We start from the raw sequence: 26,289 nt of genomic DNA on the forward strand, positions 1-26,289 counted from the left end.
ATCCTGAAAGGTGACATTTTTATCTCTAGGTGACAAGAGAATTCCCAGGTGAACCATCTAAATAGAGAAATGGGTCCTGTCATATGTTAATAAACAATACCAAAAAAAAAAAAAAGACCAGAGAATATTTGAAGGGAAAATAAAAATAATAAACAATGATAGAATTCTTCATAATTTGCAAAGTATATTACATATGCTATCTCATTTGAGCTTCACAATAAGTGAGGTAGGCCTTATTATTCTTATTATTATCACAGTTTACACATGGTGAAACTGGAGCTAATGGAAGTTAAATGACTTACCCAGGGCCACACAACGAAGTAAGTGTGTAAAACCAAGTCCTCCCTAACTCTCAGACTGAGCAGTTGGGTTGGTGACTTGAGGGATCATTTTAGGGGCTCAGAACCTACAGAGGTACAGTCTGGGAAGAGGTAAGACAGATCCAGTACTATATGGGCACTCACTACGTGTAAGAGCTTCCTTTTAGATTCAAGGCTCTTAGGTATTCAAAAGCTTCTTGCCCACTTGAGTCCTCACTACTAACTTCTAAAGATTTGACTTCAGGTCTAATAGCTCACCTGGAAGTTGAGCATTTGAGTCCAATGTAGGAGTTTCTAAGCGCTCTTTGGCCCCAAGGCTTATCCTAGTTGAATCCCTGCTGAAAGACATAGTCAAAGAAGCAATTTCACCATGGAAACATTGTGTACCAACTGTTCTTGGGTATTACCGGCTAAGCCAAAATGGCTTCCCTGGAGAGCCACAGATCAGGCTCAGCAATTAGCATGCAACACACATATAATTAAACACTGAAAGCCAAATCCTTGTGGACATTTTGTCTGCTTTCTGGTCTGCCTTATAACTCATTCTAACTACCAGCGTGTAGAAATCATGAGCAACTAGGTCTATTCTGATTCTTTTCCTGTGCAAAAGGAAGTAGTTCTTGACTTCATGCTTTCTGACATCCTATCAATGTGTCTGGCAAAAAGATTTTCCTTCCAACACAAGATGGGGGAGGCTTCCATGGAGCTGGTCAAACGGATAAGAAGATAAGAAATGAGACACTTTTAGAACAACAGGCCTTGTCTTGAAAAAAGAGGGCTCTGGCAAACAAAACTCCCCAGAAGTACAGATGCCTGCCTGGGTCTTTGCTCTGGCTTGGCAGGTGTGTGTCTTAAAGTGAGCCTCCTTTTTTGTGTCTTATTTCTCCTCTCTACAAAGTAAAGAATATCTGTCCTTTCCTCTTTCCTTCCTCATTGCCTTTGGGAATTAACTAGGTAATCATAACAAAATGAATATAGATAGATATAGGACAAAGACTCATATAACCTCAAAGCTCATTCTAGTTCAACACTTACCTTGAACAATCTTATCTCTAATATACGTCTGTTCCAGTAATTGTCCAGCTGTGATTTAAAGAACTCCAAGTGAGAGGAAGTCCCCTATCTCTTGAGGTGGCTCATACTACTTTGGCCTTATGTTAAGGTCAAATTTTCTTCTTTACATCTTCAACCCATTGTTCCAAGTTTGTTAGATTTGGATGGGTAGGGGTAGCTGCTGCTGTCCCTAGGCCCTCTTCGCTGGTGACCTATAGACAGGTATCTCAATAGAGTAGTGGAGGCAGATGAGGGAATACAAAGGGTTGAGGAGACAGAGTAGGTAGTGAAAAGGTGGAATTTTATAGAGTTTAGCAATGAAATGGGTGAGATGGGGTTGTAGCTGAATGGGGTTATAAAGGTCAAAGGAATGCTTTTTTTTTTTGGATTAAAGTGATTTGAGCATATTTCATAGGCAGAAGGGAAGAAATCAGTAGGGAGGGAGAAATTGAAAAATGCATGCAAGATGAAATGCTTGCTGAGGAAAGGACACTAATAAGCTGGGGAGTATCCAGAAGGCAAGATAGTGAAGGGCCTTGTAATCATTACATATAAACATTAGTTAATGGAATTAGGGCTGTTTTGGTAGGATAAGAGAAGTCTTGGGGGTACAGCAGGGAGGATGGACAGACAGGGTGCCAGGACGTAAAGCTATCCTCAAGGATTACAAAGTCTGTCCTGTAAAAGAGAGAGCAGACTCCTGCCAAAATTGAATACAATACTCCACATAGAGTCTCTCTGGCAGTACCATGCCTTCCGTAGTCCAGAACATGATGTCTTTTTTATTGACGTGTAAGATCAAATTAGCTTCTCTGAGAGCTACTCCACATGGCTGACTCACACTGAATCTGTAATCCACTAATAAATTCAAATATTTTTTCAAATGAAGCACTAACTAGTCAATCTTCTCCGATCTTGAACTTGGGAAGTTGATTTAAATTTTATCTCCTTTGACTCAGCCCAACATTCTGGCCTATCAAGATCTTTTTAGATCTGGGCTATAATCCAATGTGTTAGTTATCCCCCCAGACTTCTGCCATTTGTAAATTTTATAAGCATGGGATGATAATAAATGATCACTGTAATATGTGTGTAAATGATATATATTACACATACACACATGCACATGTATGAATACATATACATGTATGTGTATATGCACACATATATACTGCTTTGAAGTTGCAAAATGCTTTATGTTAATTATTTTATTTGATCCTTACAACTCTTCTGAGGTCAAAGTACAGATATTACTACTGCACTGTGTAGATGAAGAAACTGAGACTCAGATAAGTTAGGTGATTTGCCCACAGTCACACATTTAATGACAGAAGTAGTATTCAAACCAAGGTCTCTCCTGATCACAAGTCCAGAGTTCTTTTCACTTTACCATTTTACCTCTCTTACCCTCCATGCTCTTTTACAGGTCATTAATAAAAATGTTAATACCATAAAGCCACACATAGATACCTGGGCACTCTATTACATACTTCTTTCCACGTTAACATAACCATTCATGACTAACCTTTGGGTCCAGCCATTCAACCAACTTCTAATTGACCTAAATGTATATATCATCTGGCCCATACCTCTTCATCCTGTCCACACAAATTACATGAGATTCTGTAAAAACGTTTAGCTAACATTTACCAAAGTATGTACACAGCATTCCTCTGATCTACCATTCTGGCAATCCCTTCAAAAAAAGAGAAATGAAGTTAGTCTGGCATTAACAATTCTTAACAAAGCTACACTGCCTCTCTGTGATTGCTTTCTTTTTCTAAATGTTCACTGATAATCCTTTTAAGAATATGCTCAAGAATTTTCCCAGGGATTGAAGTTAAGCTTAGTGGCCTGTAGTTTTCTTTCTCTCTTTTTAAAATAATTCTGCTGTACTTCTTGTATTCTCTATGATACTATGATAACTAACAGTGACTCAGCAACCTCATCTGACAATTCATTCAGTACCAGAGGAGTTATTTTATCTGAATCTGGTGCTTTCAATTCATCAAAGGCAGCTAGGTGCTCTCTAACTCTCTCTTAGCACAACCGCTGAGATCACAGAATCAAAATGACTAGAAAAAAATCCCGAGAGGTCATCTTACCCATCCCTTGGAAGGGCTACAGCTTAATCAAACACCACAGGCAACTCTGATTTGGAGGATATTAGGGAGATCAGCGTCTGTCCTCTTCTTCTTGGAAGGGATGCCACTCCAGTCTTGTTAGAAGTGTTACTTCTATTGCTAAGACTGTTACATGAAACTTAATGCTTGGTCAGAAGTAATGAATCAGAAGCAGGAGAGTGAAATGATTTGCCAACATTCCCAAAGTAAAACTGGGACAAAGATGAAATTAGAATTCATAATCCAACCTTAAATTTTTAAAAATTATTTTGAGCTTTATTGACACTTAAAAAAAAAAATATATATATATATATATCACAATCATTTCTGGATATATTCTCTACCCCCTATCCAGTGAACCTTCTTATTCTAGAAAAAGAAAAATGATTAAACAATCTCAACCCCATCTGACAGAATATGGGACATCAAAGGGAGGAAGGTACATTTCTATATCTCTTCTCTTGGGTTAAGATTAGTAATTACAACTACACATTGCTTTGGCTTTAATTACGTGTTCTTTAAGTTGACAAGACTGTGGTTTGGGGTTAAAGTGGTCTCCTGGTTCTGCTGCTGATGTGACTGCAGCAGTTCAGATCCTACTTTCAAGTCATCTGGTTTTATCCCTCATGTAAGGTCTTATTTATTTTTAAGCTAAAGATTTTTTTCAATTTTGCAAGGATTTGGAGATATAATAACAATTCCTTAATAAGATAATTACTACTGAACATCTAATGCAATTAAAAGAGAAAAATAACCATTGTGTCTTATCAAGCAAAGAGAAGTATTATCAATGTTTTGATATACTTATTCAAGTATTACTTGTGACCAAGGGCCCAAAGGTCTAGGTTTAAAAAGATTAGGTTCAATCCTGAAGACATCTCACAAATCACCTTCTTTTGAGTCACACCCTAACCCAGGGTGTCCCTTGAGAACATCATTAGTTCCTATATAAGCACTTAGGCCAACAATACATCAAATAAAAGGTAGACTTAATTTAACTTTATTTTATAAAAACTCAAATTAGGAAGGACTTACATCCAGGGCAAGGAATAGTCAAAAGAAATCTTCTCTTTTTTCATTGGGTCTCCATATTCACCAGGGACCTATAAAGTCTTCCAGATTTTTAGTGCTACCTTAAGAGTGAGGCTCTCACATAGGAAATATGATTTGGGGGGTCCTCAGAAAATCAATCCCTATGTCCTAGGCCTACACAGTCCACATAACACACATTACTAGTGAAGGGGAAGGTCTAGGTTTGCTCCTTATTGTGGATCTGTCCTTTGCTGCTCCTTAGCTTTGGCTACTGCCTAGTCCTGGACCTTCTCCTCTGTTCTCCAAAAGGCCTTATCAGGAACTTCCTCATACTGTCCTGCTGCCATTCTTAGGGCCTTTTCTCCTGGTGTTATGTGGCTGCTTGAAAAGGCTTTGAATATATGTAGATTTCTTCAGGGAACTGAGTCTAGTCTCTACGTCTAGCCCCTCTCCTAGTTTTGTTTCTCACCTCTTTCTCTCTATGTCTCTAGATCCTCTTCCTCCTCAGAGCAATAGCCAAGCTCTGAAACTAGGAATCAATCATCCTTAATTGTCACCAGGCCAACAAAATATCCCAGCAAAAAAGTTCACATCATCAAAGGGAAATCATCAATGCAAGACAGAGCACAAATGTGGAATCAATAGGGACATTTATAACTTGTATTTTCTCCTTCTTTAACCTTGATCAGGTTCCTCCTACACATACCTTCTACACAAATATAAAAAAGGATAAGAGAAATGCATGATTTTTCATTAAATAAAACAAGTTTACAAAGATCTCAGAAAGCCCTGTTCTTTATCTCTCCCCTCCCTTTCTCAACTAAATTCCTCTCTATTACTCATACATTTTCCCTCTCTGTGCTTTTGCATGCCTGGAAATGTATTTCCTTTTTATTGTCACCTCCAGGAGTCCTTCTCTTCTGTTAAGATGCAGTTCAAACCTCATCTTCTGCAGGAAGCCCTTCCTCATACCTTGAAATCCTACTACTCTCCCTCCCAAACTACCTTGTATTGAACCTAACACATGCTATAGGATTCACACTATATGCTATAGTATATAATACTATAATGTATATATTATAGATAATATATTTAACTACCATATATCCCATACACGTATTTGTAATTATTCACTTTATGTTGTATACGTAGCATATGTATGAAGTACATGCATGTGTGTATGTGTGTGAGTGAAAGTGAGAGTGTGTGCGTGTGTGTGTGTGTGTGTGTGAGAGAGAGAGAGAGAGAGAGAGAGAGAGAGACTGAGGGATCTTACTAGAATGCCAGCTTCTTGTCTGGAAGGATTGTTTCACCCTCTTTATGTGTATTTTCAACGACTAACAGACAGTGAATGCTTAATATTTGTTGACTGTTAAGCCTTGTCTTTACTTCTGTCTTTGTCACAGTGCTCCAAGAGCAAATGCTGCAGCCTACTACAGTATCAACTTCTCAGCCACCCAAACCCCAGATATATATGGAAATCTATTCCTTAAAAGGCCAGAAGATCAAGTCGAGGCAGAATTAAATGCAGCTGTCCCAGTTCTACCCAAAGTCCCTTGAAAAATGCCACACCTCCACAACCATTACCAAAGAGTTACCGGGGCTTTCATTAATGTTTCTAGTGTCTCTAGTGTCTCTAAAAGTTCCTGCCCATCATCACATGTAGGGTACCAGATGCTCTAATCAACGTTACCCCTACCCTCAAATTTGTATTTAAAATACAAGGAGGCCTAGCCCACCATAATAGGTACCCCACTATTTTCTTCCCTCATGACTCCTTTGGTTCAATCAAAGTTTCTCTGCTGGGTTCTTACTTAAGTAGGCAGCTCATCTGTGGTTAGAAAGAAATCAGATATGCTGGAACATGAAGAAGTTTCACTACTACCTCAGGGTCTGCTTCTCAGGTTCCCCTGGGAATGCCAACATGGACTCAGAATATTACTTTTGATCAAAGTTCTCAGAGCTTCCGATGGCTCATGAAAATGAAGTATTTGTAAGAGATATGGAGCTAGATTCTAGGGAGCTGAGCCCCACTCCTAACCACCACTAGTGCCCATCAATCTAGAGAGAGTTTGGCAACAAGAGTGCAACTTCACTGCAGTCTCTCATACTGCCAACATTTCTAGTCTGAGGCACAAAAAGAACTTTCAATCAGATAATCAAATCTCTTTTATGTGAAACACCATCACCTGGTTACTTTCTCCATAGCAGGGTGATAAGGAAACACTGTGGGTTGGTTTAAGGGAGAGTCCATGGGGAAAGATCACGTAAATATACTAGGGAATTTATAACTCCCTCTTATTTATTAAATAATTCCCACAGTGATACTCTAAGGTGGACATACCAAACATGAGGCAAAAGAGTGAAGTGACAGACACAATTCAAATTCACAATACCAACTTACTAGTTTGCATCTTGGCCCAACAAATCCCATTCCCCTTTACACACCAACGACCTTCCTCTACAAAACTGTCCCACAAGGTTATTTTTGAATTGAGTTACAACTGGAAGGAAGGAAGAAGACTTTTAGGAATGCCTCTCACTCCATGTCCCAACAAAACACACACACACTCTCTCTCTGGTATTCGTAACTATCATGGATGCCTCTGGTAGTCTGGCAAAGTCTTGGGACTTCATCTTCAAATATTTGTTGCCTGCATTCATAATTGAAGGAAATATTACAAACACTTCAATTAGAGGTTAGTGAAAATGACTTAATTTTTTCCCCATCCAAATTCATAGACCTACTGAAATCTACCCACATAACCTCTGATCTAGATGTCAATAATTAGTCCTGTGGTTCTACACCTGGCTTTTTTTTCCATAGGGTGATTCAGCCAGGGCTAGAGCTTTAGGAATTCTCAGGTTAAACCAAATTGAATTGCAATGACAAGCAAGTGAGCATCAAGGCAGAGAAGACTGAATGCAGTTCAGCTAAGGTCACCCAGGAAAACATTAATTTCATCCTTGCAGACTTTCAGCAGGTGAGGGTCAATCAATTCCCTGTCTAGGTCTCAGGTCCCCATTTGTTATATCAGGATAAAACCTTTTGTCTATCTCCTGTTCTTTCCCAGGTTTATAGAAGGGTTAAATTAAAGCAGGTCTGTAAAGTGCAGAGCTGTTGGGGAAAGAAATATCAGGGAAGTGCAAAGAATATCAATATTCCAGTTCTAAGAGACAAATGCTTTCCAGAAGATAAACTATCCACTGAGGAAGATGAGTTCTCTGACCAACTTTTCTCATCACTGGAGAACATTCTCATGAAAAGCCCTTCCCTTCTAACAAAAGGACTGAAATCTCTTGGGAGATGAATACAACTTTCCATAGAAAATAAGCCAGGTGAAAATGAGGGCAAGGTCCTTTTAACATACAGAGATCTGTAGAACAAGATGGGAAATAAATGAAATAAGTCAGCAGGTTCTGATAAAAGCTTCCAGACTCACTCTAGACACAGCCTGAGCAACAGTCCCCAAGAGAGCTATCCAGGGTCCTGGACTTCCTGTCTGGACTTAGACAGAGAACCAGCTTTCTATGCTGTTTGACCCATAGCCTTTGCTTGCCATGACACTGTACTAACTTGTGTCTTGCCTGCCCTGCCCTGCCCTGCCCTAAGTGTTGCCTAAGTGCTATGCTAGTTTGTTGCCTTATTCTAAAGTTCAGCTCTCCTTAACTAACCCAGATTAACCATTTGCCTCACTGTCTGATTTTGACTACTTCCAATATGTGCTGCTTGCCCTGGCTGACTTCTTGATAAATGTCTCAATGGTGCAGGGTCATGGTATGTATGGGGGAAAATTCACTGACCCTACTGGACTCTTCCTAAGAGATAAACTGTCAACATTCCACCTTTTTAATCAGCCCAGTGACTGTACTCCATGCCTCAGCTGCAACTGTTTATACAAAGACCAGGTTTTCCTCCCTATTTGTACTGCAGAGTCAGTACTGCTGCATGAGTGATTAGATTGTCCTCTGTCTGTACTTGAACAACAGCTATCACTTCTGTTAGAGTAACACAGTTTTTAGAGGGGTTTTGCAAATAGTATTAAGAATTCACCAATTTAAAGCTTTTTAAAAGCCCAGAGGATACCTAGGAGACACAAGGTATAAAATCAGCATTCTTCAATCCCTGCCTCCTCTAAACTGTTACCATACACAGTAGCTCAATTAGCAATGGAGAGGGCTCCCACTTTCTAGTACATGGAGAGAGAACAGCAGTACTCAACCTAGGACTTTCAGGCCTGAATAGCAATATGGCCATTGTCTCAGACGAAGAGGTTTTCTCCAAGTTTTCCAAAACGAATCCCTTCACCTGTTGTCTTAATCCCATCTTCTCTCAGCTGGCTTCAGGACCTTGATGTATCTGTTATCCTTTGGCATCTTCAAATTTCTCTCCACTGGATCCTTTCTCTGTGACTACAAAACAGCTTTAAAGTACTTTTTCTTAACCTTATTGCCACTTCTCTATCACTCGTTTATTCACTTTCCCTGCCTCCTGCCTCCCTCTAATCACTGTCCAATCTCTTGAGAGGTCTATGTTCCCTTGCTCTTTAAGTAATCTGGCTTCAACTCCCTCTACTCTATTGAGATTGGGACTGCAACCTGAAAGGTCACCAGTAACCTCCTAATCACCAAATCCAATGGTCTTTTCTCAGTCTTCATTTTTCTTTGACCTTTCAGCAATATTTGACGCTTCTGTCCACCCTCCTCTTGAAATGGTCTCCCAAACTGCCTTTCGTGACCCTGCCATCTGGACCTCTCCTCTCTGATCACTCCTTCAATGGTGCTTTCTTCTCTCATCCCCCAGCTCCAGACCCAAGGTTTAGACCTGGACCCAGGACCCGTTGTTATTCTATTACATGCTTGCCCTGACCGCACAATTTCAGGGATTCTGCTATCATCTCATGGTTGATGACTCCCAAATCTGAAGCCCCATTTTTCCCCTGAATTCCATACCTACATTTCTAACTGCCTGCTGGACATTTCCATCCACTATAATTGCTGATGTTCACTTCAAATTAAGTTTCTTAAAACTGAACAATTCACATTCCTCTCAAATCCAGCTCCCTTCCTGATTCCTCTTCGCTAATTATCATTTATTCTCTCACTCATCCTGAGTCATCTTTGACTGGTCCCTCATTTCTCATCCACATCCAACCTGCCATGATTTCCTCTGCAGTCTCCTGAATCTATCCAGCCTTTTCCTCTCCCACTGCCAGAGTCCTCATCACATACTTGAATTGTTAGAGTTTCAATTATCGAGTCTTCCTGTCTCTTCATCATCCTCCACAGACGGCTGCCATATATTAGCTTTCCTAAAACACCACTTGGATCCCATTATTCCCTTTCTTGGAAACTTTCAGTGGCCCCTCACTGGTCACAAAATACAGATGGAACTCTTAAAGCTGGGATTCATGGCTAACAATTTGGCCTCAGTTTATTTCTTCAGCCTCATCAACACCTGTTCATCTTCCCAAATCCTTTGTTCTAGTTATATTAGTTTATTCATTATCTTCTGTATATATTTTAAGTTTCTGTATATTTTTTACTTTTGTTCATGTCACCCTTCAACCCCAGAATATCCCTCCTTAGTATTTTCTGCTTATATAAATCCTTTTTAAGATTGACCTTAAATACCACCTCCTCCTTAAAGCCTTCCTGGTCTGCTTAAACCTAACAATTTCTAGTACTTCTGATTTTTCTTTTTTAAATTATTTGAATAAGAAAAAATCTACTTTCTCTCTCTCCCACTGCTCCCCTCCCCATTGAAAAAGGAAGAAAAGGGAAATCCTCATAACAAATATTTGTGTTTGAACAAAACAAATTCCTTCATTGGTCACGTCCAAAATATATACGTCTCAATCTGCACATTGACTACCTCTGATTTTTCATTCTACCTTGACCAGCACCTCCCTTCAGACCTTGATGAAGAGAGAGTAAGACTCTAAGCCCAAGAGATTTGGGAATAGAAGTACCTCCTAGACCAGGTTGGGGCACCTGCAGCCTTGATGCTACATGTGGCCTCCTAGGTCCTGGGGTGTGGCCTTCTAGCTGAGTCAATCCTTTTATTAAGGGGATTAGTTTTGTGAAGTTTGGATTCAATCACAGGGCCATACTTGAAAGCCTAGACCATTAACCCACCCATGCCCCATAAGTCATCACTGAAGTGAGCAACTATTATCAAGGAGCAAACCATCATCTTTATGACTACCACCACCAGCAGCACCACTGCCACCAACTGACGGGTAAGCCCAAGAGCCTTAGGAACAATAGCAGACCCCCTCTTTCCTGACCACATGCTGGGCTTGCAGCCTAGTCCACTCAGTCATTATATAGGCAAGGAACCTCTAGCCATCCTCACCAATTGCTGACTGCCACCTATGGGACAGGCATGACAATCCAGTTGAATCAGCAAAGGATCCTGAAAGACAAGAGGCAGCATATGCTAGGCAAGTGAAACCATTCCACCTCCAAGTGCCACCAACTGGTAGGGGGCACAGTTCCTGCCTCCTTAGCAGCTTCAGCAGCCACAATTTCTGAAGATTTGGAAAAGAAAGCTGTCTCCACTAAAATTCATGGCACTATCAGCTGGTTCATCAGAAATGGATATGGTTTTTGGAGTGGAAATTCAAGAAGATACATTACCATTTGTTTTGCCCCTGCCATCTAAGGACTATGAAACCTTTCCATCTGACTTGCAGCTGAAGCCTCCTATACATAATGTGAGCTCTTTGACCTCAGGGACCATCTTGCTTTTCTATCTGTATCCCCAGCACTTAGCACAGTGCTTTGCACATATTAAGCATTTAATAAATGCTCATTCATATCTTCACTGCCTGTATTGTTTTCTGTCATTGCTTATGTCACTGTAAGGAACTCTTATTTGTCTCTCCTTTTACACTGGTAAGCAGTTTTCACCACGCTTAGGTTTTGTTTCCCCAGTGAGACTATAAGCACCTTGAAGGCAAAGATTGTATCTTACACTTCTTATCCCTCAATGCCTTGCACTGAGTAAAGGCTCAATCATTATTTGTCAAATGACTGATCTAAAACGACATATTCAATAAGTGTGGAGCTGGGGAGAAAAGGCATCTCAGAAAACCTTGTAGGAACTGATGGATGGGGTGCACTGGGAGATAAGGAAAAGATTTTACTAGTAATAACTGTCTTCAGCATAAATTCTTTAGTGCTCTGTGTTCCATCTTTCATTCACACTTGGCCCTCTAGCTGTGCAATACTGAAGAAACTACTCAATGAGATAACAATGCAGTAAGGAGTCTTGTATTTGTGTATATGAACGAGCTAGAGTTAACCCTCCAAGACTTAATTTTATAATACAGCCAAAGAGGGAGATCTGAAGGCTAAGAAGGGCCATCTCAGTTCCTCAGTTCATTAGACTCTGTAAAGAAATTGCCAAGGCCCAAAAGACGTCTGCTGCATCTCCATTTTAAGCCCACATAGGCTTTTCTCTTTTATTTCTACTGGGTCTGCATCTCCCCCAAATTTATGGAACAGACAGCCTTCCTCTCTCTTTACCTTGGTTACCTAGCTGGGCAGTGATTCTGGGGACTCCAGATCCTTTAGATTCTCCTGATTTCATTGTGAAAAAGGCCTTTCATCCTCATGTCACCCCAAGTTAGAGGATGGATTTTTGAAAATGAATTTTACTAGTAACTAAAGGAAGTAAGGAAAAAATGCTAAGAAATAACATGTATATAGCACTCTACAGGTTAAAAAAATACACATAGTTCATCTCATAAAACTTACAAAACTACCGAGAGCCTGAATGAGTCCATTTCTCAAGGCTTCAATTTCATCTTAAAATGAGGAGAGGCTGAAATTAAATGACCTTGAGGAGAAGTGGGAAAATCATTGTCACAAGAATAAGAACACCGGGTTCAAGTCATTGTCCTCACTACTTGAGCGGCTTTGGCAATCACTTAATCTCTTTTGGACCTCCGTTTCTTCATGTGTAAAAATGAGTAGTTCAATTAGATCATTTCCATGAGTCCTTTTCACCCTAATATTTTAAGTTTCTAAGAATTATACAACAAGGAAATCAAAACCTACGATAATCTTAGAATAACCAAAGACCACAGGCACTGCTTCTTGGAAAAATTCATCTCTCTACAATCTGATTAGAATGCTGGTCTGGCTTTATCATATTAGAAGCTGGGTGGGAGAAAGTTATGAAAGTTGTTCTCCTTCCTTGCTAGGGTAATTTCTTTTTACTTTCTCTACTTTAAGGAGGAATGGGGGAAGAGACAAAAAACCCTGCTAATTCTACTCCCAAAAAACATCATGGTAAATGCACCAATTGCCATCAATTGCCTCCTACATTCATCCACAAAAGACCCAATTTACCTGCACAGCCTACCTCAGCTCTTTCAGGAAGTACCCTGCTCCCATTTCTATCAGCCCTGGGCCAACCAAATCGTTTCTTTTCATCTGCTTCTCTTACTACCATATGCTACCAAAGAGCATCTCACTCTCAGACTCTAGTCACCAACCTAAACTAGCAAAATCAAGTGAGATTACACAGACCTGGGAGGTAAACATTGAAGCAAGACCAAAAGCCCAAAGACATGTTATATGAAAGTTCATAAATCAGGTATGTACCCCATTTTTCTGGTTCCTACTTTCTACAGTACTTCCAGACCAAACTGCTACAGGATGCTTGTGGAATTGAGAAGACAGTGTAGTAGAGGGTTCTAGGCTTTTTTTCTGTTCTGAATCCCTTTGGTAGTCTGTTGAAGTCTATGGACCCCTTCTCAGAATGTTTTTAAAATGATAAAATAAAAATACTCATAAGATTAAAAAGGAAATGAATTTTATTGAAAAATAATTGTCAACATATTTTTTTTTTTAAAGAAGGTGATGGACTCCAGATTTAGAACCACTGATCTGAGATATGAGGTTTTAAGTTTAATTCCCCCGCTTCCCATAATTTCTCCTTGGGCCAGATCTTGCCAGGTTAGAATGACTCAGTGGGCCTATACGAGGCAGAGGGGTATTTCTTTATTCAAACCTGCTTACAGTCTTCTCTCTATGATCTGCATCATTCCTATCACTACCATAAAACATGTTTTATTTATTTTAAGCCTGGAAGGAATTTTAGAAATCATCTAGTCCAGGGCTTCTTAAACTTTTTCTATTTTCAACCCCTTAAATACTTCTTAAGCTATGAGTTGTGACCCCCACAGTTTAAGAAGCCCTGAATTTTCACTTCACAGAGAAGGAAACCAAATCCTGTATAGGTGAAGTGACTTGTTCTGGGTCACAAAGCCTGTGTGTCAGTTCTTGTGGCTCTTGTTACTCTTTCCACAGCCCCAAATCTACCTATCTCATAGCCACACACTCAGCCTGGCTTCAGACAACAAAGCTCAGTTATTAGATTCTTCATCTAAAAACTTCTAATCTAAAAACAGATAATTCAGAGAAATACATCACTGACATTTGTGTAGCACTATATATCGCCTTCATATTTACTATGCTCTAATATTTCCAGCAATCTTGCGAGGTGAGCAGGCTAAAGATTATTACCCTCATTTTACAGACAGGGAAACTGAGAGTCCCCCTGTCCCCCAAATTAAGTAGCTCTGCCAAGGTCCCAGGGCATGGCAAGGATCTCTCTCTGGGAACAGAAACAGGTCCCCTGACTTCCATAACACCATGCAACAAGAACAGATAATATAATGAGAACCAATATTATTGTGAGAGGACATGCTAGTTTTTTTTTTCATAATATATAATGACTGTGGTTTTATACTATAGAACTATGGAACTTTAACTGTGGAATCTATGTGATGATGAGGCAAATAAGCAACTCCCCTCCTCTCCCCCCCTTCATGGAGAAGGCAAAAGGGACCAACAAGCATTTATGAAGTACCTATTATACATCAGACACTGTGCTAGGCACCAGAGATATAAAAACAAACAAAAAGAAACACCACATGCTCTTAGCTCTGAAGAACGAAAGAGAGCTGTGAACCACATCTGACCCAGACCTCTCTCTCCAAAGAGATGCCAACCCGACCAGCAGCTGCTGAACAAGAGAACGTGAGAAAAAAGGGAGTAGCAAATGAAGGAGGATACCAGGAAAACATCCAATGGTAGCAGAAAGGGAAGGTGATTCTCTCAAGGACAAGTAGAACACTGAACGTAGGAGAAGAAAAGGTTGTAAGATTCCCAAGAACACAGTATCAATACCTACAGCCAATTAAGCTCTTCATGCTTATCCCAAGTAGGTTCATTCAGGCAACCTTCCCTGAACAGGAACTAAATGAAGAACCGCCCCTGGCCACATCAACAGAAGCTTCTTCCAAATCACCTTTCCTAAGGTCTTGATCACCTAGCTCTTTCTTACTCTTATCTCCATTTTATAGATAAGCAAACTGAGGCTCAGAGACTTGCCCAGAGTCACCCAGGTCTGCCATATACCAAGCTGAGTAAGATGGCTCAGGAGGAGAAAGTGAGGCTGGTGATCTTGCACAGCTCTCTCTCTCTCAAATCAAAGTCAGCGGCAAGTCACAGCATCATCTGGATGTCACGGTCCTCTTCAAGAACGAAGGGCAAACACAACAACAACCAAGTTTAGCGCTCCACAGACTACACCACACTGCCTCAACCATTCCGGAATCTTAAAACTGGAGTGAGTGCAAAAATGAAGGTGTAATTCTCATATAAAAAAGGATTTTTACATAGTCTGCATTGTTAGGGAGGGGCTCAAAATACATGCAAAATTTGGGGTCACATCTTTGGTCTGGGGAAGATGAACCAGCAAATGGCTTTGTAAAGGTCCACAAACATCTTCCAGAAGAGTATTTTGATAAATATGTAAATGAATGACTGCAGCAGATCCCTAGTTCTTTGTTCCCTACTGGCTCCAAGTAAGCAAGTACATTTCTGCATCTATAGATACATAAATTTAAAAAGAATCAGAACCAAAATCACAAATTTCTTGTTAGGAATTTAGTGGACCAAAGGATCTCTGTAATGCTACAGGATCCAGGCATTATCAACTGTGCTTTTAGCCCTCCAAGGCATCATGCTATAGCCAGATAGAGGAAAGAGATAAGGAGAGAGCCGGATGGTTTCATAATGTCTCCTAACAATCAGATGAAGTCCAGAAAAAGCTAAACAGCCTTGTCCTTCTCAAATGCTTTCCTTTCCCATCAGCGTACAATAGTCAAGCTCTGACTGACCCACAAGACCAGATTCAGGGGGCCTGCCTGGACCAGTTGTTTCAGAAACAATGCCTTGATGCTCAAAAAAGGAAGCCTAGTGAATCAGTGAGAGAACATTGAAGAATGAAGGACGAATCACTCAGGAGATGCCTGCCAAGGACTGAAATCAGACTTATTCTTTCACATCTATGTAATGGATCCTTCCTTAAATTGGAAGTAATCTGAGTTTGAGAACTATTGTGCCCACCCTCTGCACCAGAGCACCTTCCTGCCACCCCCTCCTGGCTTCAATGGAAAAACTGAGGCAGAGCACATCTTATAATCCTACTCACTTGCCAGGCATAAGGAAAGAAGCCCTGACTCTAATCTCAGAAACTGATTGGTTCGTTCCAATAAAGGCTCATGGCACAATGGCTAGAAGTCTGGAAGTGTTAGCTCAGCTGACCGCCCAATTCTAGCTGACTGTGGGGCTACCCTCTAAGTCTTTCTGTTGAAAAGACAAAAGGTGGCAAGGGAAAGATGTGATGCAATCAAGTGATAAAAACTGATGGCAGGTTAGTAATGTTACAGGTAAAGAAAGTCTAAGAAAGACGATGAAAAGCATAAATCTAACTTGCTTTATAACTAAAGAAGGCAAAGTATTTGGAAGAGTGGCTGTTGCCAGGTTCTAGGGGAGAATACTAATATCATAACTTGATAACTTTCCATGCTAAAAATTGGTCTTCCTATTACCTAGACTCTTCCCCTCTCTTCTCCATTCTAATCAATAATGGCATTACAGTTTAGTGTAAAGATATACCAACTGTGCATCTCTTTGATTTCTAAGAACAACCTCTAACTATTCTGAAACATGCAAAAGAAGAAAGTAAAAGCAGATGGTATATTTAGTTTGGGACAAAGCTCCATCCCCCCACCCCCTCCCACCCCGCAATGCCTTGACCTCTCCAGGGGAGAAGTGGGTGTAACCACAGAGCAAGTCTCAGTAGCTCAAACTAGAAATAACTATTGGCCATAGCAGGCTTTGAGTAGATATAGGGGAATGACAAAGTATAAAGGGAAATAAGTTCTAATTAAAATAACCCTAGGAAATGAATAATTTCTTCTTCCTATATAGCACAATGAAGTACTAAACAACACTTAGGGGTAATAATAAAAGAATTAGTAAAAAAAAAATTTAATAACATTTGTATAGAGCTTTAAAGTTTGCACAGTGTTTTATATCTATATTCTATCTGTATCTACATTATATTATATTATACATACTATAGATAGCATATATATCTATTATACATAATATATATCTATATTCTCATTTGATCCTTATGACAACCCCACAAGGAGGGTACTACGGATATTCTTAGCTCCATTCTGCAGATGAGGAAACTGATACTCAAAGAAGTCACACAGTTGGTGACAGATGCAGAAATGAGTGGAACTCAGGTCTCCCTAACTCCAAATCCAGTCCCCTTCACATCACACTGGGCTACTGCTATGTTGTTTGTTAATGAGTACTCTTAAGATACTTTATTTTAAAGAAAGTTAAACTAAGATATTTTTTCTCCTCAACCAAATTATAAGGTTCTTAGTAAGGAAAGGAGCCCACTCTTCAAATTTAAGGGCTCCTATCATCCCGACTCCAGAACTGAAGAGTTCCAAGATATACGTGTTGGCAGGGATGACAGCCTCTTGTTCAGCTCCCTCACTTCACAAATGAACCAAAGTGACTCTGGCAGTAACAAAGCAAGAGTAAGCTTGCACAGAATCAGGTCTTGATGGCTAATTAGCCCAGAGCTGCAGTGGATGGAGCATGGATTGAGCACAGAACTGAATTATAGTCATGGCTCCTTCTTAATATTTGCTGCCTCCTTTGTGCACTACAGGCCTACTGATACTCAACCCTGACTAACTCCTACTCTGAGTTCCCAGCTGCTGAATGTTACTGGAGAAAACTATGAATTAAGCTAGACTTTATCTACTACACATTTAGAGTGCTTCACCTCGGTTAGGCCTTTACTGCTGCTCAGCACTACTCTTATTGACTCTTCTCATTCCCCACAGGGACTGTTCCAATTTTTTCCCTCAGTTCTTGTGAGCCAACTGCAGCTCGACCCTGTATCTACCCACTTCACCAAGGAGACTGGCACTGCCTGGAAAGAGCTTCCCAACTCCTCTTCTTCAAAACTACTTCACATCCCTCATCAATTGACCACATGGGGTCACAGACTTTGAGTTAGAGAGGACCTTAAAAATCATCTAGTCCAACTGTCTCATTCTACCAGCAAGGAGGTTAAGTGACTTAGGTCACTTGACTCCAGATCAAGCGCTCTTCCCACTATAGAGTGTTCCCACACATGTGTCTCTAGCACAGTGTATATCACTATATACCAGGAGCTGCTCTATGTACAGGGGACAGAGAAAAAAGATTAAATGATCTCTGACCTCAAAGAGCTTATATTCTGTGGGGGAAACGCATACATGAGTAAGTAAATACAAAACAAATTCATAGGTGGAGCAATGGCTGGAGTGCCAGCCCCAGAGTCAGGAAGACTCATCTCCCTGAGTTCAGGTCCAGCCTCAGACTCTTACTAGCTGGGTGACCCTGGGTAAGTCCCTTAACCCTGTTTGCCTTAATTTCCTCATCTGTAAAATAAGCTAGAGAAGGAAATGACACACTGTGCCAGTATCTTTGCCAAGAAAATCCCAGATGGGTTGAGAGACAGTTGGGCATGACTGAAATCACCGCACAACAACAACAATTTCCATGAAGCAGACTAGCAGCCGAAGGATTTCAGCAGAATTTTGAAGGAAGTTAGGGATTCTAAGAGTTGCTTCAAGGTTTGCAAAGTATTCTACAGTATTATTTCATTTTATCCTTACAATAATATCCCTGGGAAATAGATGCAATTATTATTCCCATTTGACAGGTGAGGAAACAGAGGCAGATTAAGTAAGTGCCTTGCCCAGGGTCACACAGCTAGTATCTGGGGCTGGATTTGAACTCAGGTCTTCCTGACTCCAAGTCTAGTACTCTATACACAGTGACATCTATAGGTAAGGAGGGAAGGCACTGTAGAAAACAGCTTGTACAAGATCACAGAGATAGAAAATGGAAAGCGATGTAAAAGGTAGAAAAGTAGGCCATTTTGGCTAGAACATAGCATGTAAAAAGGGGAATAATGTGTAACAAACCTAGAAAGGCAGGCTAGAGGCAGATTGGGATACCAAAGAAAGGAGGCTATTTTAACTTTGAGCTAATAGACAATCATTGGGTCTTCAGCTTTCTTTCTTTCTTTCTTTCTTTCTTTCTTTCTTTCTTTCTTTCTTTCTTTCTTTCTTTCTTCTTTCTTTCTTTCTTTCTTTCTTTTTTCTTTCTTTCTTTCTTCCTTTCTTTCTTTCTCTCTCTCTCTCTCTTCTGTCTCCTCCCCTCTCCTCTCCTCCCCTCCCCTCCTCTCCTCTCTCTCTCTCCCTTCCTCTCATCTTCACAGACTTATACTTTTTTAGTTTTCTCTCTACCTCTATAAAGCGTTCCCACTGTTTCTACTTCCTCAGGACCTTTACGGCAGATAATTCACTAATGTTTTGTCCTATGGCCTCTTCTTTATGCTTTCTCCTTCAGCAATCTTATTTGCTCAGATAATTTAAATTGTCACTCTATGCAAATCATTCTCCAATCTAGAACTCCAGCATGACCTCCTTCATGAATTCCAGGCCCACAATTCCAAATGCCAGGCTCTCCACTTCCCATTTTAAGCCCCTAGGGTAAAGGATAAGGGAAGTGTTAATAGCAAGCTAGTGCACTGGGAGAGGATCCAGAATGGTGCAAACTTCCGTCAGTGCCAATCCTGGTTCCAGTTTAAGCTCACCAATTCTCAGCCTTCCCTGGCTTCCTCAGGTACTGATTGAAAAGGATGCAGCCAACTAGAGGGAGAATGGTTCACTAGGACTTCATTGAGTGGAGAATAACCAATGCCTGACTGCCTAAAAAGCCCACATAACCAAACAGCAGCAGCAAAGTCACAGGCCCAACAGTATCACTCAGGCATCCTGCTGTGCTACAATTCAGCAGGGCTTCCTTGATTCAGTCTCTCTACTGGGCTTGCGTTGCAGCCTGACTACTTAGGGCTTACCTATAAGAATTCTATGACCTTGGCCATTTCCACCCCATCCCTATGGCCCCAGTTCAGCCAATAGTTCTATTGACCACCTGGAATTTTATCACACTTGCCAAGCCCAATATGGAAAAATGACTCCCTGAGGGCTCACCCTCAAGTATCTCCTGGCTCTGATATATATAACATTAAAACTCTATGCAGTCTTACTCGACTTGCAAGCAAGTTTTAGGAGGGAGAATACTGGAAGGAATGGGGGTAGGGGGAAGATCATTAACTTATTGTCAAGCCCCAAAAGGAAGGAAGAAAGCTCTTTGCAAATACTCATCTGATAATATTGGATCTGCCTGAGAGAACAGCAATTTACACCAACTGCCTTCCAGAACTGTTTGCCACAGTGTTTACTACAAGCAGCAGAAAGACAAGGAAGAAACAATTCCAATGGCAAGTTGGGTAGGCTAAGTTGTTCTGATCCACAAATTACCATATAGACAGGGTGGCAGGACTTCTGTTAAATTAAAAATAAATAAGCAAAAGGCAAAACATGAAAAGGCCACCCACACTGGTCAAAAGGCTCTGAGTGTTCTGTGGGCGAGATGTGGTGAATCTTGTGAGTGACAAGAGCCTTTGCCAACACAGTATTTTTCCACGAGCCATTTTCCAAAGCCAGGAAATGCCTGGAAAAACTGAAAGAGAGAAATAAACCTAGGCAGCACATGGCTCTTTAGATACAACCAGGAGCAGAGTTCACACTAGAATTATGGGAAAAGAGATGCTCTTATCCCAGAACACAGAGGTTAATCGGCTAGAAGTTTTACTTGATCTTAAGACTGTTCAGCCTCAAGGGAGTTCGCATTAATTTCTATTTACATATTGGATATTTAAGCGTTTCTATTTAGGTACTGTACAGAAGAGAACAGACAGTTACTGAGAGACTATTTCCTCAGAGTGGCAGCTGGGGGCACCTTCACAAAGTCTTCACAGGTGGCCCAAACTAGAGTGTTCTCTCCTTACTTTTGGATCCCATAGTACCCTGTTTATGACTTCATTTGCATAATCTGCCTTGTATTGTAGTTATCTGTGTCCTATCTCCACTAGATTTTAAGTTTCTTGTGGAGAGGGGTCAGAGCTTGTCTATCTCCTAATATTTCAAGTAGTAGTCACTTAATAAACGCGTTTTTTTGGGGGGAAAAAAAGCCAGGAGATGGAGAAGACAAGTAAAAAACCAGAAGGGATAAGCAAGACTCTGAAAACGAGGGAGGTCTGTGTAAGGAACACTTTCAATAAAGAGAGAAAGCCTGGGAGTCTCCCTAAGCAAAGCCCATAGGCCTACTGCTCCTTAGCTGGTACCTATATGAATTCAGAAGGGCAGCTAGGTGGTGCAGTGGATAGAGCACCAGTGCAGGAGTCAGGAGGACCTGAGTGCAAATGTCACCTCAGACACCTGACACTCACAAGCTGTGTGACCTTGGGCAAGTCACTTAACCCCAATTGCCTCATCCTGGGTCATCTCCAGTCATCCTCTGGAGGAGAAGTGAGGCTGGTGACCTGCACAGCCCTCCCTCACTCAAAACAAAGTCAAGTGCAAGTCACATCATCATTTCTAATGAGAAGATCTTCTTTGGCAAGGACGAACACACACACACATATGAATTCAGAAGAAAGCTACCAAGAAGGTCACCACAGAACCTGTCTTAGGTCTGCAGGAAGACAACAGATTGAAAATGGCATCCTCTGAGGTCCTGGTGAAATGCTAGGTATTGAACATAAAGCAGCAGCAATTGTGTGCTCTTCCAAAGAGACTTGTGCACAAGCCGAGATGGAATTTCACGACTAACAAAAAATGGTTCCACAGAAGCAACAGTCAATTGAATTCTTTTCAAGGCCTCCCACCTGCTCTTTTCTATCTGTGGACAGTTTATGTGGAAAACAGAAGAAGGCACAATGACCATATCTGCGTTCCCTTTTTCTAGCCCTCTGGCCTTCAAAAATCTTAAATCTTGAAGCAGCAGGGCATTATTGCTATTACTACTGGTCCTAAAGTTACTACAAAGAATCACCTGATGTCTTCAGAGCATCTTACAGAGCCCTTTTAGACCTTGCCACAAAGATGTCAAAAAGGAAGAAAATGGTCTTCTCTTCATCCCATTAACACATGGAAAAACTCCATTCAGTCTATGGCAGAGCTCTGGGAAGTGCTCAAGGCTGCTGAAAGAAGTCAAAGCTTTCCCTCAGTTTATGCCATCTCACTCCTGACTTTGCCCAGCCTAGTCAGTTGAATTCCAGGAAAACAAGGCTTGGATCACTTCCAAAGTCAAGAGAGACTTCTTAAATCTTCAGATGCTGGAAACCCATCCATGTGACTTTTGTGACAAATCTTAAAGCCAATATTTAAAAATTCAGAAGTGGTCAGTCACTGAAACCTTTGAAAAAGGCTAACAGTATAAGTCAGTACAATTAGTGGACTATGGGACTGTGGCTGACAGATATATTAAACCTGTTTCACGAGCAATATTCTTTGCTGCTTCTTTACCTCTGGACAGCCTATGTGTCATTGATCCCCTTATTTTTTATTCCTCATTTTATCTCCCAAACCTTCATCCCATCCATAGAAACACTGCATCCTTCTGCCTCCCAGCATTTCCATTAACCTTCTGGACTGGTCACGTTCTTTATTCAGCCAATGCTCGAACAGATAAGAGAAGGCCTGCTAAAAGCAACAAACCCAGGGAATGGGAGTATCAGTGATCCTAGGAATTCTCTCAGGCTGGGCTTCATGATTCTGTTGGTACAGTAGCACAACCAGCAAATCCCTCTTACCAGCTGATGCAATCTGCATGTTAATTTGCAAGGGCTTATGAATCTGTCTGATTTTGCTTTATAGCTGGCAGCTCCTCCGCTAGACAACAGGACCTGCCCCCAGTTCAATATCCTTTAGCATTTGATTTTTGTATTTGTGAGGAAAACATTAAGCAAACCATTACTGACATATGAGGGCCAGGACACAAAGTACCAGCATTCAGCCTTCTTAGAGCACCAGATGTTTTCTCATCTCTGGAAGGATGTGAGTTAGTCGCTCAATGTTAAAAGACTTGTGCAGGAGCCTCATCATTAGCAGAAATGGGAATTTTGCTAGTTAAATATTAAAGATCCCCACTCTATTAATAGCTTTTTCCATCCTCACAACAAAGCTGGAGAGCACAGTCATCATTTTTGCTGCTAAAGAGGGGCTGACTGGGCCTTCACATGCCTTGCCCATCTTCCTCACCCTCAAAAACTTGTGTGATATTACAAAGTGAAAGGGCTCTAGAAAGACAGATTTGTAACAGACTACCAAAGGTGAGCCCTGCACTTACTCCCCAGCTCTATCACTGAATTACTAGATACTCTGGAGTAAATCTTTCATCAGGGAGCCCAGACCCTCCGTGGCCCAATTAGTTTACACAAGAAATTCCACTTTACTGGAACTCTTCACTGTCTCTCATGTACACCATTCAATAAATTAAGCACCTACTATGTGTAAAACACTGTGCCAAGAGCTAGAAATGCAAGACAAAAATAAAATAATCCCTTCCCTTCAAGAGCTTCTATTTGATGTATGTATGGAAAATGGGATGAGAAAAGATAAGTAAGCACAAAATATGTATAAATTAATGTCAAGGGGCAGAGATCACTAATGATGGGGTGGGGGGGGCATACAAGGAAAGGGCTATAAGGAGGTGGTACCTGGGCTGTACTTTAAAAAAATCTAGGGATTCTAAGAGGTGGGGAGTGCGGACATTCTAGTCACTGGGGATAAACCAGTGGAAAACTGTCTCCTTCTTGAATTCACATGTTTGGTCCTATGAAGGGTTGGCCTGGATGGCCTCAGGACCTCCTTCCAACTCTCCATCCAGGGCCTTATGACTGTGTGTTCTCTCTTTCTCTCTTTCTGGAACGCTCTCTTCTACTTAAATGGCTTCCATCTATCCTTCAAGGCGGAGTTGTGTTATTTCCTTCCTGAAGCCTATCCTCACAACTCCAGTTTTCTCATGTGGTCCTTCAAGATTTGTGACAGTTTCATGTTCTACAACATTTGGGCATTTCATATCTGGTCCTCTGTTTTTTAAGTCCTTTCATGAATGCAACTCATCTTCCCAACACAATCAGAAACTGGATCATTTCCTTCTTCCGTATCCTCTATCCACATCCTAAAAATAGCTGACATTTACACATGATGTCCTAGTGCATTTTTAAGGCCTAACATAGCACTAAGACTTTTGGGACACTCTGAATAGCCTATAGAGCCCTTTAAGGCTTATAAAATACTCAAATCCTGTCTCATTGGGACCTAACATCCTTGTGACATATAAGTATGTTAGGAGTTATGTCCATTTTATAGATGAGGAAACTGAAGTAGAGAAAAGTGAAGTGACTTGCCAGAAGGAGGCTCTGAACCCATCTTTCCTGCCTCCATTTTGAGGGCTTTTCCACTATTCCCCACTGTTTCTTCAAACCACCAACCACTGACCTAACAATAATCATTACAAACATTTATCTAGCACTTAGAATTATCTTATTTGATCCTCACAGCAACCCTGGGAGGTAGGTGATACTATCCCCATTTTACAGATGAGGAAACTAAGGTCCAGAGAGGTTACACTGACTTGCCTAAGGTCACAGAGGTAAAGTTAACAGACATTTAATCAATCACTTACTATGTGCCAGTTACTGTGCTATGCAATAGGGATAAAAAGACAGATTTGTTTAGAAGTCCCTGCTCAGAAGGAGCTCATAGTTTATAAATGAGAGAAACAACATGCCAATACGATGTACGATCAAGACACATACTGAAAAAACTGGAGATTGTGTCAGAAGGAAGGCACAAAGATTAAGAAGGTCTGGGAAATAAGTAGCAAGTCATTAGCAAAATAAGTAGCAGAGCTAGAATTTGACTGAGCTTCTAACTGCAAATCCAGCCTATTTCCCAATGGAAAGAGCACTGCCCACTATCTGAGTAGGAAAACATGTTCTCTGACTCTAAGTCTAGTATTTAAAGAATGTTCTTTCTGGAGTCAGGTTCATATACTGGCTCTTCTTCTCCTTGATAGACTTCCTCTCTAGGTTTCAGCAACGCTGCCCTCTCTTGGTTCTCCTTCTTAGGATCCTTTTTTGAATCTCCATCCAGGATGTGCCCATTCTTCTCCCTCTATACTACTTCATGGTGATCCCGTCAGCTCTGATGGATTGAATTAGCATCCCTTAGACCTACTTATCTAATCGCAGCCTCTCTCTTAACCTCCAGTCTTACATCCCCAAATGTCTATTGTACATCTGGAGTTGGATATTGCATAGACATTTTCAACTCATCTAAAACGAAACTCATTTTTCCCCCTCTGCTCCCCAAACCCTCCCCTCTACCTAACTTCCTCATTACTGTTGAGGCTACCACCATCCTTCCAGTCACCCTTTACTCAGCCTTCTCTTTGTTCTGTCTCTCTCTCTCTCTTCCCCCAACCCTTCCATACATCCAATCTGTTGCCAAATTCCACTGATTCTACCTTTGCATCATTCCTCATATATTCTCTCTTCTGATAACACTCCCACCACCCTGGTGCAGGCCCTCAACACCCTGCACTTAAACTATTGCAATAGGTTTCTGGTTGCTCACCCTGCCTCAAGTCACTCCTTACTCTAGTCCATCCATCACTTAGCTACCAAAATGATCTTCCTAAAACACAGTTCTGACCATGTCATCCTTTCCACAGCTAAGTAAACTCCAGTGGCTCTCTATTATCTTCAGGTTCAAACAGAAGATCCTTGTTTGGCTTTTAAAGCCCTTCATAACCTAGTCCCTTCCTACCTTACTAGTCTTCTCATACCTCACCCTCTCTCTCCCCACATACTCTTTGATTCAATAACATGAGCCTTCTTGCTGTTCTGTTTCTCAGAAACACTCCATGTCTCAATTCCACTTATTTTTCATTGTCTGTCCCATGCCTGGAATGCTCTCCCTCCTCGCCTGGTTTTCTTCAAACATCAGCCAAAACTCCACCTCCTCAAGAAACCTTTTCTATTTGCCCTATAATGTCCTAAGATTAATATCTTATATTAAATACTCAAGTAACAGGGCTACTATCTTTTCATGTGTCATAACGTTATATAAACTTAACAGTGTGCTGCTGCTTGTTAAAAATGCTAATGTAATTCTTTGATACTGCTGAGGATCCACAATCTAAGGGAACATACTACATCAAAACAGCTAGCAACCCATGTATGCCTTTCAGTCTAGGTGATTTTTTGGTCCATGCAATCTTAGCCTGCATCAAAAGAATTATGGTATCCTGACCAAGTTAAACAAACTCACTGTAGTCTGCAATGTTCAAACCACATCTATAATACAGTGTTCTAGGCATTGCATTTTAAGAGACATTGATGATCTAGTCTACAGGATATTAAGGAAAAGATACCTCATAAGGGGAGGGGTTTA

General features: G+C 40.9%; 1 protein-coding gene across 4 annotated transcripts in view; it reads right to left on the reverse strand.

The window, feature by feature from the left end:
• FAM219A (family with sequence similarity 219 member A) overlaps positions 1-26,289 on the reverse strand; it is a 99,988-nt gene that overhangs the window by 66,977 nt on the left and 6,722 nt on the right. Inside the window, exon 1 of one of the 4 annotated variants that reach the window (XM_072606435.1) lies at positions 579-25,190. The exons of the other annotated variants lie outside the window; for them this stretch is intronic. Within the exon in view, the coding sequence (XP_072462536.1) occupies positions 579-593 (15 nt within the window). The 5' untranslated portion in view covers positions 594-25,190. Of the gene's footprint in view, positions 1-578; positions 25,191-26,289 lie in introns of those variants that run through there. 4 annotated transcript variants of the gene reach the window in all.

This window comes from Notamacropus eugenii, chromosome 1, assembly GCF_028372415.1.
Source record: "Notamacropus eugenii isolate mMacEug1 chromosome 1, mMacEug1.pri_v2, whole genome shotgun sequence".
NCBI lineage: Eukaryota > Metazoa > Chordata > Mammalia > Diprotodontia > Macropodidae > Notamacropus > Notamacropus eugenii.